The following is a 16884-nucleotide window of genomic DNA, read 5'->3' as shown; positions in this document are numbered from 1 at the left end:
AGAGTTGTGCGCTGTCTTTTTTCTTTATCTTTATTCATATCCGATATGACGCGCCATCTTCCTATGGACTAGCAGCACACTCCCTCAAGAACAGTACTCGAAGTATTAGTGGATATAAATGAGCACGTTACATATGTAACACTTTTATAACTTTTTGTATCTGTTTTGTACAATTGTTGCAATTCAACTTTTGTCACTGTGTTTTTTGGGGTAAGTGTACACACACACCCCTATATAACATATTATTTGTTCATTATTTCTCAGTCGTCTACAAATTGATGCACAGGATTTTCTTTGACTATTACTTCACAAAGATACAGCAAGATTCAGAACTTGCCGTGCGCATACGCCATGCGCTATTTGCTGTATTTTCTTCTTTTTTGGTTCCGTCCTACGCTGCTATTTTTCGTTTGGAAGAAAACTACATTCAGCCAGGAACGGCTCCTTATCTAAGGGTTTGTGTGGAGGTTCATTTTGTTTTTAGAAGCACTACACCTGTCACTTTCACCATACATGTGTTTATCTATTTATGTAGTTAGCAGAAGTTCCATAAAGGAGGCACCGGAGCACAGCAATGAAAAGGAGGGGCTACACACCGAATAAAGTTAAAAATCCTTTATTCCATGATTGACATCATGGTAGTGGATAAGTAAAAGGACTCTCTTACGCGTTTCGGGCCGTCGCCCTTTATGTAGTTATGTTCACTATTTGCACAGTATAAGTAAACATTGTTATTATTATTTATTATTGTCTTTATAATGTTCGCACTATTATTTGATTCACTTTTTATTAGTACACATTATTATTTCCCTAAATGACACAGAGCGCCGACTTAGACACTTTTTGGTTTTCAATGATGGCGTGGGGCCGGTGTGGGGATAAGTGTCTGAGACATGGGGATGTGCTCATTAATGTGCTTTATCAGTGCTAAAAGGACTTTGTAGTTGCACAATTTAACCGGAAACCACAGTAATCCTTTGGCGTCAGAGGTGCTTGTGGTTTATTATAAAGTATTGTTTGTAAAGTCCCATGGCTCTTAAGAGGTAAATATGTAATATCTGAATAAAAGACTTGCCATTTTGCCCAAAACAAACATTTATTTGCTATTTATTTGATTTTTATTGCAAAAATAAGTTATGCTTTTGATTTTGTTTGCACTCAAATGCAACTTAAATACTCCCACAAACTTACAGTATGAAAGTTAAGATCAGATATATTTATTAAGATAATCACATTGCGTTAAAATGCATCCAAAAACGTTACCTGGATATCAGTCAGTTGTTTCAGACAGCGGCCTGCGATCTTGGGTCCATTCTCCATAGTTGGTATATGTAAATTCTATCAGAGAATACAGAATTCACATAGTTTAGATGAATATTTTGTACATAAAAGCCTGGTTCTTGCTTAGAGAAAGTTGTGCTCATTGATAACATCCATCTGCACCGTCTAAAGTGCGCAAGTCCCGTCATAATTATTCCGCCGCGCGGAGGGTCTGCTCAGGGACGGAAACCCCTTTACCAATGATTTAACCGCTTCAGTGGCAGAAGGTCGTGTCCCCTCTGCGGCCATGGAACCTCCGGCACTTCCTGCTCACGTGACCGCTCTCCCGAGTGATCACGTGATCAGTTCCCGGGTTTCCCCACGCCGGGACGGAATGGACAGTTGAGGGAGCCTTTGGTGGGGTACGCAATCGCGTACAGCCCCTAAATAAACTAGCAAAGGCCAATGAGGTATGGTGTACATCAGGAGGGCCCCTGGGGCGGCACGTTTCTTGATGTACACTGTACGTCATTAGAGATCTGAAGGGGTTAATTACTTAATGTTACAAATTCATGGAATTATTGTTCTGCAATTTGCCAAGAACAGCCATGTACGCTTAAATCCTTTATCAACTATTCAGAAATGATAACCCTGCACAGCAGAGATACATTCATGCCTAAGCAATCCTTTCCTCAATGCTACATCAGGCCAGACCACAAGGCAACCGGAGCTAATAAGGACGGGCTGAGGGTGAATGATGCTCCTCCGCTCTTACCACATTCTTGTAAAGTATTTTGGAAACTGGGCATACGACGCAGGCTGTCCCCGAACCAAACATCTCTTTCACACGGTTTTCTTTCAGTGCCAGCAACAGGTCTGACATGGTCAAGTGCCGTTCTGACACCTTAAATTCTCCCTGCACACAAACAGTACCCACACACGAGGAGATAGAATTAGGTTGGGCATTTGCACATCAAATAAATGTGATGATGTTTGCAACATACTGTACTGTTTAGCTTATTGATGAAGGCAGGGGTTCTCAACTCCAGTCCTCAAGACCCCCTCCCCCCCCCCCCCCCCAACACGTCAGGTTTTTCAGAGTATCCCTGCTTCAGCACAGATGGTTCAATCAGACTGAGCCACATGTGCTGAAGCAGGGTTATCCTCAAAACCTGACCTGTTGGGGGGGTCTTGAGGACTGGAGTTGAGAACCCCTGAATTAAGGAACAAAATGCAATTCTTTAAATGCTGCCCTTACTGGCTATTTCCCTAGTTCAATCCTACAACTGTGAACCACAATGTTATATTTACATCTGTTCTGTCCATCACAAGCGCACATATCCTAACGCAGCCTGGGCAATTGGCTATAGTAATGAAACATCACTGCAGAGCTTCGAAGAGCACGCGTTTTCAATAGGACGGAGTGGTAATGTTGGCACAATATTGGGTGGCATATTACAATGTAACATAAGAACGGCCAATGTCACAGCTTACACCAGTATACAGCATGCCTGATATATGAAACCTTTCACATTCGCTTGGATCAAAGTGCTTTACGGAAGTATGTCTGAACGTAGATAGACATAGCACTGATAAAATAAAGAAGAATGCTTCGTTAACTAGGTTTTTAAAAAGGGCCGATGCTAGAAAGGAAGATAGGGGAAACATTCATTAAAAAAAGGGGGAAAACGGTGTATTTGGGCAGTTTTTCTTTACCTTTGCTTCACACTGTGGTGTGTGTGAGGGTTATGCCTGTGCCACTAAAAGTGACTGTAATCATATTTTAGGAACCTTTCTTCTACCGCAGGGGCGGCCAACAGGTCAGGTTTTCAGGATATCCCTGCTTCAGCACAGGTGGATCAATCAGTGGCTCAGTTTTTGACAATCTTTGACTGAACAGAAAACAAAAAAACACAGCGCACAGCGCTCATAGTGCATTAAAAGAAATATTATTCAAATCAAACAGTACAGGTAAGTATTATGCGTACATCAAGGGAGAAAAAAACCAGCATGTCAGGGGTTAATGTTACCCATGCGCCAGACAGATCTCCAGATAAGATCTATGGTTGATAAACAGCTTCCCGCCTCTGGGTCTCTCGGTCACGAACCGAAATCAGCAGATCCTGGATAGCCCCACTCTTTGAGATGGAAAGCCCAGCAAACTCGTAATAAACGGGGATGATAACCGCTGTGTGGGTTAGTCTCTTGCGGTGGCTGGATGTTAAAAACTCTGTATCCGGGGGGTCTCAATGAGGACATCGACATTTGGTCCCTATACTAATGACTTTATTGTAATCTTCTGTCCAAAAGAGGGATCAAATTCCTTTTGTGATCCATCTGTGCCTATTTCATTATATCATAAATGCTTTGTCTATTTTTTAATTATTTCTATTGCTTCGTGCTTCTTTTTCAAGAATCAATTATGTTCTATTTTTCATGTATCATAAGTGTTTTTCATAGGTAGCTTGTTTCTGTGTATTTTATTATCTATTTTAACTTCTTTTTCTTTTCCATTCTAGAGTTGTTTTTGCTTATATATTGTATTGTAATGTTGTTTGTTTGATTAAAGTTGTGTATGTTGTCAATGCTGCCCTTAGTGGTAATATGTATTTTAACATGGGGTTATTGACTCCTCCCCGCTCTCATTGTATTGGCTGGAGGACCCGAGCAGCGGGCCAATTGGATGTGAGCGTGGGGTATTTCAATGCCCTATGATTCAATCACTCATTATCCCTGATGAAGAAACCTTTTGGTTTCGAAACGCGTTGGAAAGGATTTTATGCGCCATTTCTATTGAACCATTCATCCTACTACGGCGGGCCTATTTTCCTCAACTGGTGAGGAGATCGTGACGCGAGTTGCGGTGTCGCCATTGAGTGACGTCAGAGATCCGGAAGCAGAGGATCGGAGGGCTGCGAGTGTGCATCCAGCCACCACAAGAGACTAACCCACACAGCGGTTATCATCCCCGTTGATTACGAGTTTGCTGGGCTTTCCATCTCAAAGAGTGGGGCTATCCAGGATCTGCTGATTTCGGTTCGTGACCGAGAGACGGGAAGCTGCTTTAATAACCATAGATGACATCTTATCTGGAGATCTGTCTGGCGCATGGGTAACATTAACCCCTGACATGCTGGTTTTTTTCTCCCTTGATGTACGCATAATACTTACCTGTACTGTTTGATTTGAATAATATTTCTTTTAATGCACTATGAGCGCTGTGCGCTGTTTTTTTGTTTTCTGTCTAACGTGTAGGGGGTGTTTTGAGCCATCCCTGGTTTCACGGCTGCAGACGCTCCCCCATCAGTGTCCATAAGGTCACGTATTTAATTTTATCATCACCTGCTTATCACTTCACTTATGTGATTGACTGTAGTTGCGCACTTTACTTCACCCTGTATCACTTTGACTGAACAACCTGTGCTGAAAACCTGACTATTGGTGGCACTTAAGGACTGGAGTTGGCCGCCACTGTTCTATATACACCATGTCCCTTGTCTACTCAGTAAATGCTGGATACTGCTACTCAGCATGGCCACGTGATAGCTTGGTATGTTTTCATGCCACAGATTCAGTTCGTGGAATAGTAGTCTCATTTTGCTTTCAGCTGTTACCCAGATAAAGTTCAAATACCTACCCACTTGCGAGCCAGGTCTAAAATACTCTGCCTTGTTATTCCCGGGAGAATAATGCCATCCAGTGGAGGGGTGGCCAGTTCTTCCTCTGCAACATAAAAATCCTTCTTACATATATGCCAATCACTTCATTCTTAAGTTAGCGCAATGGCTGGTTAATATCGAGTCACAATTTAACCCATTTAAGGTAAGAATCCATTCTGCTCAACAAGAATAATACTTATTTGCATTATTCCATTGTGAAGGCCTCCGGTAATGTGTGCATTAATACTAACCTTATCAAGGAAGGAGGCAGTGGAGAAAAACAGGACGAGGACAACATTAAAGAGTTAAATAGAGTAAGGCAGAGGAAGGGGAGAGAAAAAGAGAGGTCGGAGACAGAGAGATAACGAGAGAGAGTAAGAGTGATGGAGACGATGGGTGGAGTGGGAGTGGAGAGGCAGAGAAAGAAAGCGCGTGAGAGTTAGTGAACATAAAAGTGAGATGGAAAAGCACAGAGAGAAGAGGAGGAAACAGCCAAAAGTATTTGAAGCCTCCCTATTTCCAAGCCCGCCCATCTCACCTTATAATTGCAACTCTTGCTAGGCACCTGTGACTGACCTGTCTACCAAGACCTCTCTCCCTCCATCAGGGAGGTTATGAGCTTTTTACAGGTGCAGCAGTGTTAGGACCTGCAGATAGGCCATATCGTGACGAGGCTGTAGGATTAAAGTACTTTGGCCAATGAATTGAACTAAATGACCCTAACTTCTAAGAAGATAAACAGATAAGTATTTAACTACATAATGTGTCACGTTGGATGCATCACGGAGGCTTTCTGTCTTTTGTTCTATACAGGAGGTCACAATCCTACAAGCGCTCCTTTTGACACAAATATATACGATGTGGTGCGTTTGGGTTTTGATTGTACAGGGGCGGTGTGCGTTTGTGTATTATTACTGCACTTTTTATAATTGTGTTTGTTATTTTGCATTCAGTGCTCCTCACTTACAAAACGACATAGACAAATGCATCGTATTCGCCCTCGGTAACAAGAAATACCACGAAAAGCCCGGCTTACACTGTCCTATTGTGGGAATGGAGTATATTCTGCAAGAGTGCTGGTATCCGGGAATCTGCCACATTAAAATACAGTATGCCATCTGCTGAAAGTCCCATTTTATGAATGGAAGAGACCGCCCTCGGTATTCCATTGACAATAGCCTACTAGATTTAGCAACATTACACACTAGAGCCCGGTGAAATGAAGAAATGCACGAGGTCAGCATATTTGCCAGCGATCTTTGGATTATTTTTCCCGCCGTCGGGTGACTCCGGTTTATTTGCAGTTGTAATGCTGGAATGTCCAGACCCGTCTTTGTCAAGTGGATTAAAATATCCAGGATTGATCGCAGCACAGAATGTCCCAATGTCGAGCTGTTAACATCTGCCCACGGTGGGCACACGGACTTCCTATTCACACGGTTATTCCTATGTGATATATATATGATAATATTTGCGTTATCTTTGGTTATCATAGTCTGGGGTCTGAAGAAGGCAAAAAAAAAAAAAAGACAGGACAGGGGCCTTATTGACTAAAACAGTGCTATATCATGTTCCCTTCATGTAGCTGTAAGGTTTTTGCCAGCACCAGAAGGTGTTTTATGGCATAGCTGCACTTAGTAAGTATGGCCCACAGTGAGATGGACCACACTTGAGAAAAGTAGCATGTCAGGATCCTCCAGCATGTATATGCCACAATACATAGTGATACCTGGTATAACCAGGTTGAAGGAGCGGCTCAGTGAGTAAAGACACTGAGTGTGAAGCAGGGGAGCCTGGTTCACTTCCCTGGTGTCGGCTCCTTGTGACATTGGGCAAGTCACTTTATCTCCCTGTGCCTCAGGCACCAAAAACATAGATTGTAAGCTCCACGGGGCAGGGAATGTGTCTGCAAAATGTCTCTGTAAAGCGTTATGTAAAACTAGCAGCGCTATACAAGAACATGCTGTTATTATAACTTCTCATTGTCTTTTGGAACGTCTCAGTACTTGGGCTTCGTCCCGGTGGCCATGTCTGCTCGCGTGACGGCTTGCGCGCCGCACACACAGCCCTCTATTGCGTCAGTCAGCGTGTGCGTGCGCGCACAAGGCTCGATCGCCTTTGCCAAAAGACAAGATTTTTGACCACGTTGGCCACGTCATGGCGACGGTTCAGCCAATGAAGGCGAACCAGCACCGTGAAGTCATGGCCACGCCCCTGCCACGCATCCCCCTGCTCTACCTCTAGATCGCAAAATGCGGCTTAAACTGGTGCGCGCGCCGCCAGCTGCCCCGACGCGCACGTGCACGCAGTGACGGGCCGGAGCTTTAGAAAGAAGGTAACGTGACAGTAATCCCTTCAGTATTAGAGAGAGACCGGGTCGGCCTGTCAGCGAGACCCAGGATGGTTTATATCAGCATTTTCTTCATTTAACCCCTGTGATGCCAGGTGACCTAAGTGCTGCAGGACCTCCGGCAGTGAAGGGGTTTATACAAAATGTCGTCCTCAGTCACACTAAACGACCTTTGCAAAACGAAATTTGAGGCATAAATTGGATTTAAAAACTCATTTGTGATCCTGAGGCTCCGCCATCTGTTCCCATCGCATGACCAACGAGACCTGCTGTTCACATTGAACTATTCGTTTGTGCCTTTAAAGCAGCAGTCCAAGCGGTGTTTTTTTAATTTATTTTCCCTTTAATATGTGCATCAATACAATCCACACACTGATAAGTGGTTAGCTAAATGGCCGATCGATCCGTTCTTCTGTGATCGATCTGCAAAGATTCGGCACGGGGGGTTCAGTGCAGCAGAAGAGGACCAAAGATGCAAAGTTCTGTGGGGAAGATCATGTGACCAGGCAGTCACTAGATACAATTGGTGCACGGCTAGAGAGAGAGCAGGACTCAAAAAGGGGTGTGCCAGAGCCTGTTTCAGAAGAGGAAGGGGATGTGACTTTGTAAATGGTTGCTATAGAAACAAAAAATGCTTGTTACATTATAATACATTAAAATGTCATTCAGAGTTGTTTTTTTCTTTAAATACTACAAGTATTTTCTCACAGTGCTGAACTGATTTATTTAAAAAAAACACACATGTAAGATATTGCTTAGTCTGCAGCTTTAAAGGGACAGTTCCATTTATTGGACAGGAAAACAATGGAATAACACATTGGTGTAACTGGAGTACTTGGAACAATTCTACCGAGAGAAACAGATTTCCTACTCTCAGCCGGTGAAAACATGTGTTTGCCCTTTCTCCTGCTACGCTGAATTCATGCTGATCAGCTACTTATGTTTAGTGCAGTTTGACTAATGACGGCCTTATAATTATTTTACAAACAACGATCAAAAGAAAAGGAAAAAAGTGTTTGCGTGTAGATTTGAAGAGTGGCAAAGTCTGATCATGAAATAAGATTTGGTAAAGATTGTGGGTGAAATCTGTGCATCAGAAATGGACCCAAATTCTAGGTTTACTTTTACTGGATCTTGATAAATGGGGATAATGTGTAGACCAGGAGTAGCCAACTCCAGTCCTCAAGGGTGACCAGCAGGTCAGGTTTTCAGGATATCCCTGCTTCAGCACAGGTGGTCTTTGACTAGCCACTGATTGAGCCACCTGTGCTGAAGCAGGGATATCCTGAAAACCTGCCCTGCTGGTCACCCTTGAGGACTGGAGATAACCCCCCCCCCCCCTCCCCTGTCTAGTGTCTGATGCATGGGCCATGTTTAGATCACAATAAATATAAATAGAACTTTATTGGCACTTTTTTGACACCTGCATGTGTTAGAGTTGAATTGCATGACGTGTGAACTGACTGCATGTTGCATGATACAGATTAACATTTAGACTAGGTTCAAAGTGTTCCCATACAGTACCTCCATTCTCATTCTCCCAGAACAAGAAGAGATTCATGGTCCCAACCTCTGTGATTTGATGATCTTCCCCATACAGCCACAACACCTGCTGGCATCCGGCATCTATGGCTTCATACTGTGCAAAGATGGAACAGCCATAGTTCCTATGATAAGCAATGGGAAGTGATTACATTACTGACTAGATCACCTCATTTACATCGCATTCCTTTGTAATACTTCAGAGGCTTAGGGGGTTATTCATTACACTGTCATAGTGCCCATCATGGCACCAGCACCGTTTAATGATTGACCCCCTCCGCATCTAAAATTAATTGCATGCTCATCCATTAATTAAGCCAGAGGTTGCCAAACTTTTTTGGGTTAAGGAACCCTGAAATCAAATTCTAAGGAACCTCCAACCATCTCTAATAGCAACTCTGAAATCAGATGCATTTTAAATTCTTCTGTATTTGATACAATTGTCAAATGACCAGAAAATTGCAGGGAACCCAAGGGTTCCTAGGAACAATGGTTGAAAAACACTGAATTACTGTGAGCAATAACTTCCATTATTCCCAGATTGTCACCCCTGGTACCCACATTTTTTTGACCCGTGTCTCAGAAACCAGAGGGCTTTAGGTGGTAAGACTGGAGTGGACCTGCTCAGGATAGATTCTACACATAGATCTGGCCATTGCTGCTACTTTAAGGAAACAGAAGCCTGTGTGACTAGTTACACAATTATACATTTTCCCTGCAAGTACTGAGAAAGTAAAACATTTCATATAATTAGTCGTCCCCCCGACTTTACAGAAGCAGCGTCCCTTTGCTCCGTGGCCTCTCGATAGCCCTGGTCATATTGGCGCAAAGTCAAGTTAGATTATCTATAGTTAGAGGAAGCATTTAGAGATGAATGTATATATAGTTTATAGTATGGCTATAAAGTTAAATTTAGGCAAAAGAATTTCCTTTTCTCCGCTGAACATGAACTAGTTCAGGTAGAGCAGGAATGCTCAAGCTCGATCATCAGGTTTTTCAATATGTATCTGTAATTAACAATAATTGCCCTGAATCATCCGCCTTTTGGTATCCCTCGAGGGCTGGACTTTTGCCCCCTTTATTATTGTAGGGGGCAGTTTCTCCCCAATAACAATACAAAATCTAACTTGCATGTATGAGAACAAAACACATACCTACCCTCCCATTTTGCAGTCCCCCGTTCCTCCCTTCCAAGCCCGCACATACTTCGGATCAGCCCACAGGGATACTGGGCTGAAACCTTTATTTGAAAAATAAGGTCCAACCGGGCTTAGGATCACATACAGTAACGCTTTGGAGGGTTTCTTCACTCCGAGAGAGGGCTGTGCAATGAAACACAGGCATATTAGTCTTAACGCCTTTGGAAGGCTGTTTTACACACAAGGGCGGGAGTGGCCAACTCCAGTCCTCAAGGGCCACCAACAGGTCAGGCTTTAAAGATATCCCTGATTCAGCACAGGTGGCTCAATCAGTCCCTGCTTCAGCACTTGTGGCTCAATCAGACCCTGCTTCAGCACAGGTAGTTCAATCTCTGCTACAGCACAGGTGGCTCAACCAGTGGCTGAGTCTTCGACTGAGCCACCTGTGCTGAAGCAGGGATATCCTTAAAACTTGTCTTGTTGTTGGCCCTGGAGGATTGGAGTTGGTCACCCCTTGCTCTAGAGAGGGATTAGCGTGTTGCCAGGATTCAGCGTTGGAGGTGGATGCAGGGAAATGTGTGAAATAAATCAAATATGTAAATATTTAACTACACTGAAGCAGGATACTAATCAGGATATCAATCGAACTACAGGATACTTTCAGGAAAGTGGCCGAACATCTCTCGCTAATATAGCTAACGATGTTCACTCCTGAAGTGTTCACACGCAGGAGTATATTGTACCTGGAACAGACCTCAGCTTGAGCCACTGATAACACAGGCTTCATAAACACCTGCGATTCGTAACTAGGCAGAGTTAAGGTAGAAATCAACAGTGTGTACTCGTTATATCGCTTGTGTAAAGCCTCTCTGTTCTGTATTGTCATTGTTTCAGCACGTTACAGTGCTTAGATTACTGCAGAATAAGTGCTAATCCTGTATGTTCCAATGGGATAACAAAGAAGATATACAGTATCAGAGAACAATTACATTATTCTGAATCTTGAATGATTTTCAAACCCTTCCAGTTGGAACTTTGGTTTCACCAAATATTCAACTATTTAGCAAATGTACTTAGGTAATTACCGTATGTATGGAATATCGGTGTGCAACCCAAAAGCAAGTTCTGCTTGGGTCTCCCAGCTATGTAAGTAGAGAACTAGTGAGCTGTACTATGAGTTTACAAAAGTCCAACATTTCATAAACGTGTCTATAAAGGACTTCAAAAGCTTTCTCACCTCAGTTCCAATAAAAGTCGGGCGGATGTACAGACTTGCAGCGTTTGAGTGGGGGACCCAATCTTTGTCCACTTCTATCAGTTTCATGATGCATTCTAAAAACTCATCTTTATCGAAAACCTTCAAAGAAAAAAAGAAAAGATATTTTAGGGATCTATGAACAGAATAAAATTTGAGTCGAAGGGGTCTATTCTAGTAGCTCGAAGTGTGACAACCCGCTTCTAAAGTGCACTTTAGTAGCGGATCAACGTGCATTGCTATTCTGCAAGCCCTTATTGCATGTCTAATCCGTGTCTAAACTACTTTTTTAGAAGCGGTTTCTCTCTGGCTTTGCCAATCCGATCTGTTTGCCAAAAAAAAGTCCCCAACTCACATTCTTTGCTCACAACTGCAAATCTTGTAGCTCCCGTATGCAAACCGCTTCTAAAAACTCAATTGTTTTTAACACCACCAAAAGGACGACCAGATTGGTTATTGTGACTTACATCCAGAGCCTGAAATCTGGGCTTGGCAGAGAGAGTGAAACCCATAAATCAGAGTTAGCCGCACCTCAGGTCATCCCGCTTCTAACGCACGTGCAATCCGGGCGTTGGCTGTTAAATCAGGCGGGTTGTCACTTTTCTTAGAAGCGGTTTAGAAGAAGTGATTTGCCATTGAGAATACCGGCAATTATTTTTCTTCTCACATTTCATTCCGCTTCTTGTGAAAATGACAAACTGTGCCATTTGGCGCGGACAACGGCGGAGCTACTAGAATAAGGCCTTGTGGCTCCTATTCAATAAACTGCGGTAGAGCTAATCCGGCTTCACGTGTGACACCGCTGTCGTAGTTTACGGACTAGTGGTCTATGTACCAATGCAAAGGAGAAAGTGTTTTGCTGCTCGGCGCTTTCTCCATGCACAATAAAATCAAATGTAAGACATTGCTTCTCATATCTGGTGAAGATTGTTGGAAGACAGAAAGTAACCACCAAACAGGTCAAGTTTTCAGGATATCCCTGCTTCAGCACAGGTGGCTCAATCCGTGGCTCAGTCAAAGATATCCTGAAAACCTGACCTGTTGGTGGCGCTTGAGGACTGGAGTTTCCCACCCCTGCCTTAGCTGTTTTTAAAAGAATAATTTAACACAAACTAGAGGAGTTTTGTGTCTTTTTCTCTCATTCCAGTTTCCACTTAATCCCCAGTTCTAGCGTCCAAACATGTCCACTTTTTCTGAGAGTTAAAGAAATTATAGGGGGCCAGCGTATAGCCTAAAATGCAGCATATATGTGTAATTCGAGCAGTTCAGCTCCTGGTGATACATTAACTTTGTTGTTTGAAACTCAGAGTATAATAAAGTCTTTATAATGATATTAAGGCGTTCAGCATTGAAACCTTTTTTTTTTTTTCTTCTAGGTTGATTTTTTTAAATATAATACACAAATATAATTTGCATCCGCCATTCGTGTGACAGCTGTCAGGGAGTTAGTTTACACCAAAAAAACAAAACTATTTAATACCTTGAATACGGTAACCTTATCCACAGCTTAAGCCATGCCTTAAAAATAAATTTCCATGTGACTGTTCTGGCAGTGGGTGGGGGCAAGGAAATGTGATTACCGAATAGCTATTTCTCTCATTCTCTCAGCTTTTTAGACTTTTACACCAAGTAAGCTGTCACATTATGTAATAGATTTTCAACCCAACCTAAAGGCAGATCTCTCCCTCTCACTCTATGCCTAGAAACGTGTCTTTTTCCTATTGACTTCAAGCTTTCTTTCCTAGGTGAAGAACTGTGAAGTTCCTGGGTATTGTAAAGTGTTAAATACATGATCTTTTTGCTCTTGTATACAGTAATAGGCACGGCTTTTCCAGAAGACAACTTACAGTCCGTTGAAGTGAATGGTATGGAAGCTGTTGTATAGAATAGCACCGTTTAGTAAATATAGGCCCAGATCCACTAAAGGGTGCAAAGCTTTAGCATGCCTTTTCTCCCATTGATCCGAGTGGGAGTAAAGTTGTGTTAAATGCTTAGCACCGTTTGGTGGATTTGGGCCATAGTCCTGGGTATCTTGCGGTTCTGGTTCTGATTTTGATCCTGACCTAGAGTTCAAAGCACGTTCAGGTGTGTACTGCATATTAGCAAACTACAGATACAAGGTCGTCTGGATAGCCAAGTGTGAAACGGATCGCATACACAGAACGCCAACACCATTCCGTGCCTCTACGCAAATGACATTGTGACAGTCAGTGGTGATAAAGAAATGTAACAGTATTAATACAGATAAAGCAAGTTATGGAAGAATGGCCAAACATAAGGAGACCCTTGGTTGAAACAATGTCCTTGGGCGCCCAAGAGAAGCCACATCCAGCACTGTATATCCAAGTAGTTTGGTTTATACAGAGTGACACGCTTTAGTGCCACAAGAGCCCACATTGATATTGGTAACATTCTACATTTATATTCTGATGTAATATGAAAGCGCAGAAGGGTTACACTCTATAGAGGCTATTCCAGATGCGGGGAGGTCTTGGTTCGCTCTCTAGTTTAAGAGCAATGCTGCAATGACATGAGGTTGATTTACATACGGGCAGAGTCGCTCTCACGGCAGATCGCAGCATTCGGTCCATGTTGAGTTTGGGTCGGAACAAGCGGATTTTCCCATCTTCTCCCCGATAAGCCTTCATTCCTTCAAACAACTAAGCACAAGTAAAGAGGCAAAGCACATGCGGTCAGATCAGAATCAGCCCTGCGGTCACGGTTTCATTAACATAATGCAGATATCCTAAAAACCGGACCTGTTGGCGGCACCTGAGGACTGGTTTTGCCACCCCTGAGCTACTGCATAGTAATTCATATAGCCACAGGGACATAGCAAACTGTATATGATTTGGGTCTAGTTCTTTTACAAAAGCTACTAACAGTACACTGCTCCTCCTATGGTATATCAGGGCCTGGTGTATATATATATATTGCTGGCGATTTATTCTTGCAATGCTTATATCTACTTCTGATGTTCTTGTTTATTTATTTAGTTAGTATGCCCTGCAAGTTACATTATTTAAGTGCTTTTTAATGTCATTTTAAAAGGTTTGGCAGCATAAAAGACTACATTCTAATAAAGACATTTAGCAGGGCTTTAAAGATTGAGGTCAATGTTCTCTGCCAGTGATAATACAAAGGTATAGAGAGGCACAATGCCAAAAGTGAGTGCAAATACAAAAGGACAGTAAATCTTGGTGAACGCGAGCCCATCACAACCCCAGTGTTCCAAATAGGGGCCTATAACAGTATAATAGGGGAAAAGATGGCGGCACACAAGTTATGATGCAAACATTGCTGTGGTTCACTGCATAGTAGTGATAGGCAGAACTAAGGTAACGTTTGGGGAACACAGCCCCTTCCTCAGACAAAAGCCTCCCGTGATGCAATTTGTACATCATTACTTGTGCTTCTCCACTAGTGATGTGTCAGGGGGTGAGTGGAAGGGGAATTGTGCTGTATGTTTGAATGGAGGGCGCCTAAGCTAAACTGGTGTCTGGCCAGAAAGCACAGAGGGCACGGTGCTAAGACCAAATTGGCATGCTGACCCAAACATATTAAATGGCCAATGTTGTATTATTATGTTGACATCTAAACATAAAGATTAAAATACCCTTCGCCGTACTTACCTCCAGAGCGTAGTGAAGGGCCGAGCATGCGGGATGGAGAGTGAGGTTCTGGAAAGGTTTGATAGTGGGCTTCTGCCATCCGCTCTCCAAAGACCATTCAATGGTGAGCATGTGGTCAGTGAACACTGTTCCAAACACCAGTTTGCTTGGGTCAGGTTTTTCTTTGGAAGAAGTAGTCAAGTCGATTATTAAATCCGAGGCCTAAATTGAACACAAGAGATACATTACCAGACTGGAGCCCAATCACCGTGTATTAAACGCCATCGTTTTCTCCAACCTTGTTGCAAAGGCTGATCGTTATATCTTACGAAGGTCTGCTACCGGTCTCCTCGATGACACATACATATTAATAATAATAGTTTGTTCTTGTATAGCGCTGCTAGTTTTACAGAGACATTTTACAGACACAGTCCCATGGAGCTTACAATCTATGTTGGTGCCTGAGGCACAGGGACATAAAGTGACTTGCCCAAAGTCAAAGGGAGCCAACACTGGGAATTGAACCAGTTTCCCCTGCTTCAATCTCAGTGCCAGAGTCAGTTTCTTTACTCACTGAGCCGCTCCTTCACCTTCATAATTAAAACGTTTACTACAAATATTTCCCTTGACATTTTGCCACGCACCTGTGCCTGCAGTGTAAACGGCATTCATCTACTTTGAAAACTCAATACAAAAAAATGATTTATGGCTTAGATTTAAAAATAAAAATAAAAAAAACACTTTTTATAATCATATTCTCATTGCTAAAATTAGCACTAATCTACTTTACCTTGGCATAAAAAGGAGCAAATCCCAAATTACATAAAAGAATAGTTGGTAAGAGTTTGACAGATACAGTTTTACCATTTACTTGTACCTTTAAAACAAACATACATTTTAGTTCACTTTGCCAGGCATGCTTTATTGTTTCTATTAAGCTATGTCTGCTGATTAGTGCTTTCAGTAAGTGTTTATGTTAATTGTGGAGCATGATGAAAAGTAGATGCACCTGTGGCCTCAAGCTGAATCACATTGCAAGAAGAAACCTGCTAGGTTAAATATTACAAGCAATGTTGGAGTTAAGAATGAGGGGAGGTTCCGGCCCGTCAGTGACACTGTGACTAAGGCTTGAGAACCTCCGAACTACGAGAAACCACAGCTGAATGACGGCTGCAAGCCCCTTTGACAAGAAAAGCCCCATGGGTATTGGTACTCGCTATTGTTGCCTGACAAGCAGATGGCAGCTATAATTATTGGGTGTGTGTGGCTTGTACCTGTATCTCTGTAGGGTACAACAAACTGTAAACCAATAGTATAGTTACATAGTTACATAGTAGAGGAGGTTGAAAAAAGACATACATCCATCAAGTTCAACCTATGCTAAATTTAGACAGCAGATACTATATCCTATATCTATACTTACTTATTGATCCAGAGGAAGGCAAACAAAAACCCCAGAGTCATATCATCCAATGATATCTCATAAGGGGAAAAATAAATTCCTTCCTGACTCCAAGAATTGGCAATCGGATTAATCCCTGGATCAACATCCTTCCCATGTATACTTATTTGGTATATCCCTGTATACCTTTCCCATCTAAAAACATGTCCAACCTTTTTTTGAACAAATTTATTGTATCTGCCATCACAGTCTCCATGGGTAATGAATTTCACATTTGAACTGCCCTTACTGTAAAGAACCCTTTCCTTTGTTGCTGGTGAAATCTCCTTTACTCTAACCGAAAGGGATGCCCCCGAGTCCTTTGTACTGCCCTTGGGATGAATAGTTCGTTTGAAAGGTCCTTGTACTGTCCCCGAAAATATATTTGTATATACTGTAGTTATCATATCCCCTCTTAGACGTCTCTTTTCTAATGTAAATAAATCTAATTTAGCTAACCTCTCCTCATAAGATAGAATTTCCATCACCTTTATTAATTTGGTGGCTCTTCTCTGCACTCTCTCTAGTTCCATAATGTATTTTCAAAGGAGTGGTGCCCAAAATTGTACTCCATATTCAAGGTGTGGTCTTACTAATGCTTTGTAAAGGGGCATAATTATGTTTACT

At 42.4% G+C, this 16884-nt stretch overlaps 1 protein-coding gene across 2 annotated transcripts in view; it reads right to left on the bottom strand.

Annotated features, from left to right (window-relative positions):
* BCAT1 (branched chain amino acid transaminase 1) overlaps positions 1-16884 on the bottom strand; it is a 57636-nt gene that overhangs the window by 7346 nt on the left and 33406 nt on the right. For both annotated transcript variants that reach the window (XM_075602876.1, XM_075602875.1), the window contains exons 3-10: positions 14838-15038; positions 13755-13865; positions 11188-11307; positions 9970-10133; positions 8794-8936; positions 4898-4983; positions 2036-2176; positions 1264-1338 (exon numbers count right to left, since the gene is read on the bottom strand). In XM_075602876.1, coding sequence (XP_075458991.1) covers positions 1264-1338; positions 2036-2176; positions 4898-4983; positions 8794-8936; positions 9970-10133; positions 11188-11307; positions 13755-13865; positions 14838-15038 — 1041 coding nt within the window. The remainder of the gene's footprint in view (positions 1-1263; positions 1339-2035; positions 2177-4897; positions 4984-8793; positions 8937-9969; positions 10134-11187; positions 11308-13754; positions 13866-14837; positions 15039-16884) is intronic.

The sequence above is a fragment of the Ascaphus truei genome, chromosome 5 (assembly GCF_040206685.1).
Source record: "Ascaphus truei isolate aAscTru1 chromosome 5, aAscTru1.hap1, whole genome shotgun sequence".
NCBI lineage: Eukaryota > Metazoa > Chordata > Amphibia > Anura > Ascaphidae > Ascaphus > Ascaphus truei.
Note: the sequence above shows the minus strand (reverse complement) of the source record. Positions and strands in the feature narration are given on the sequence as shown.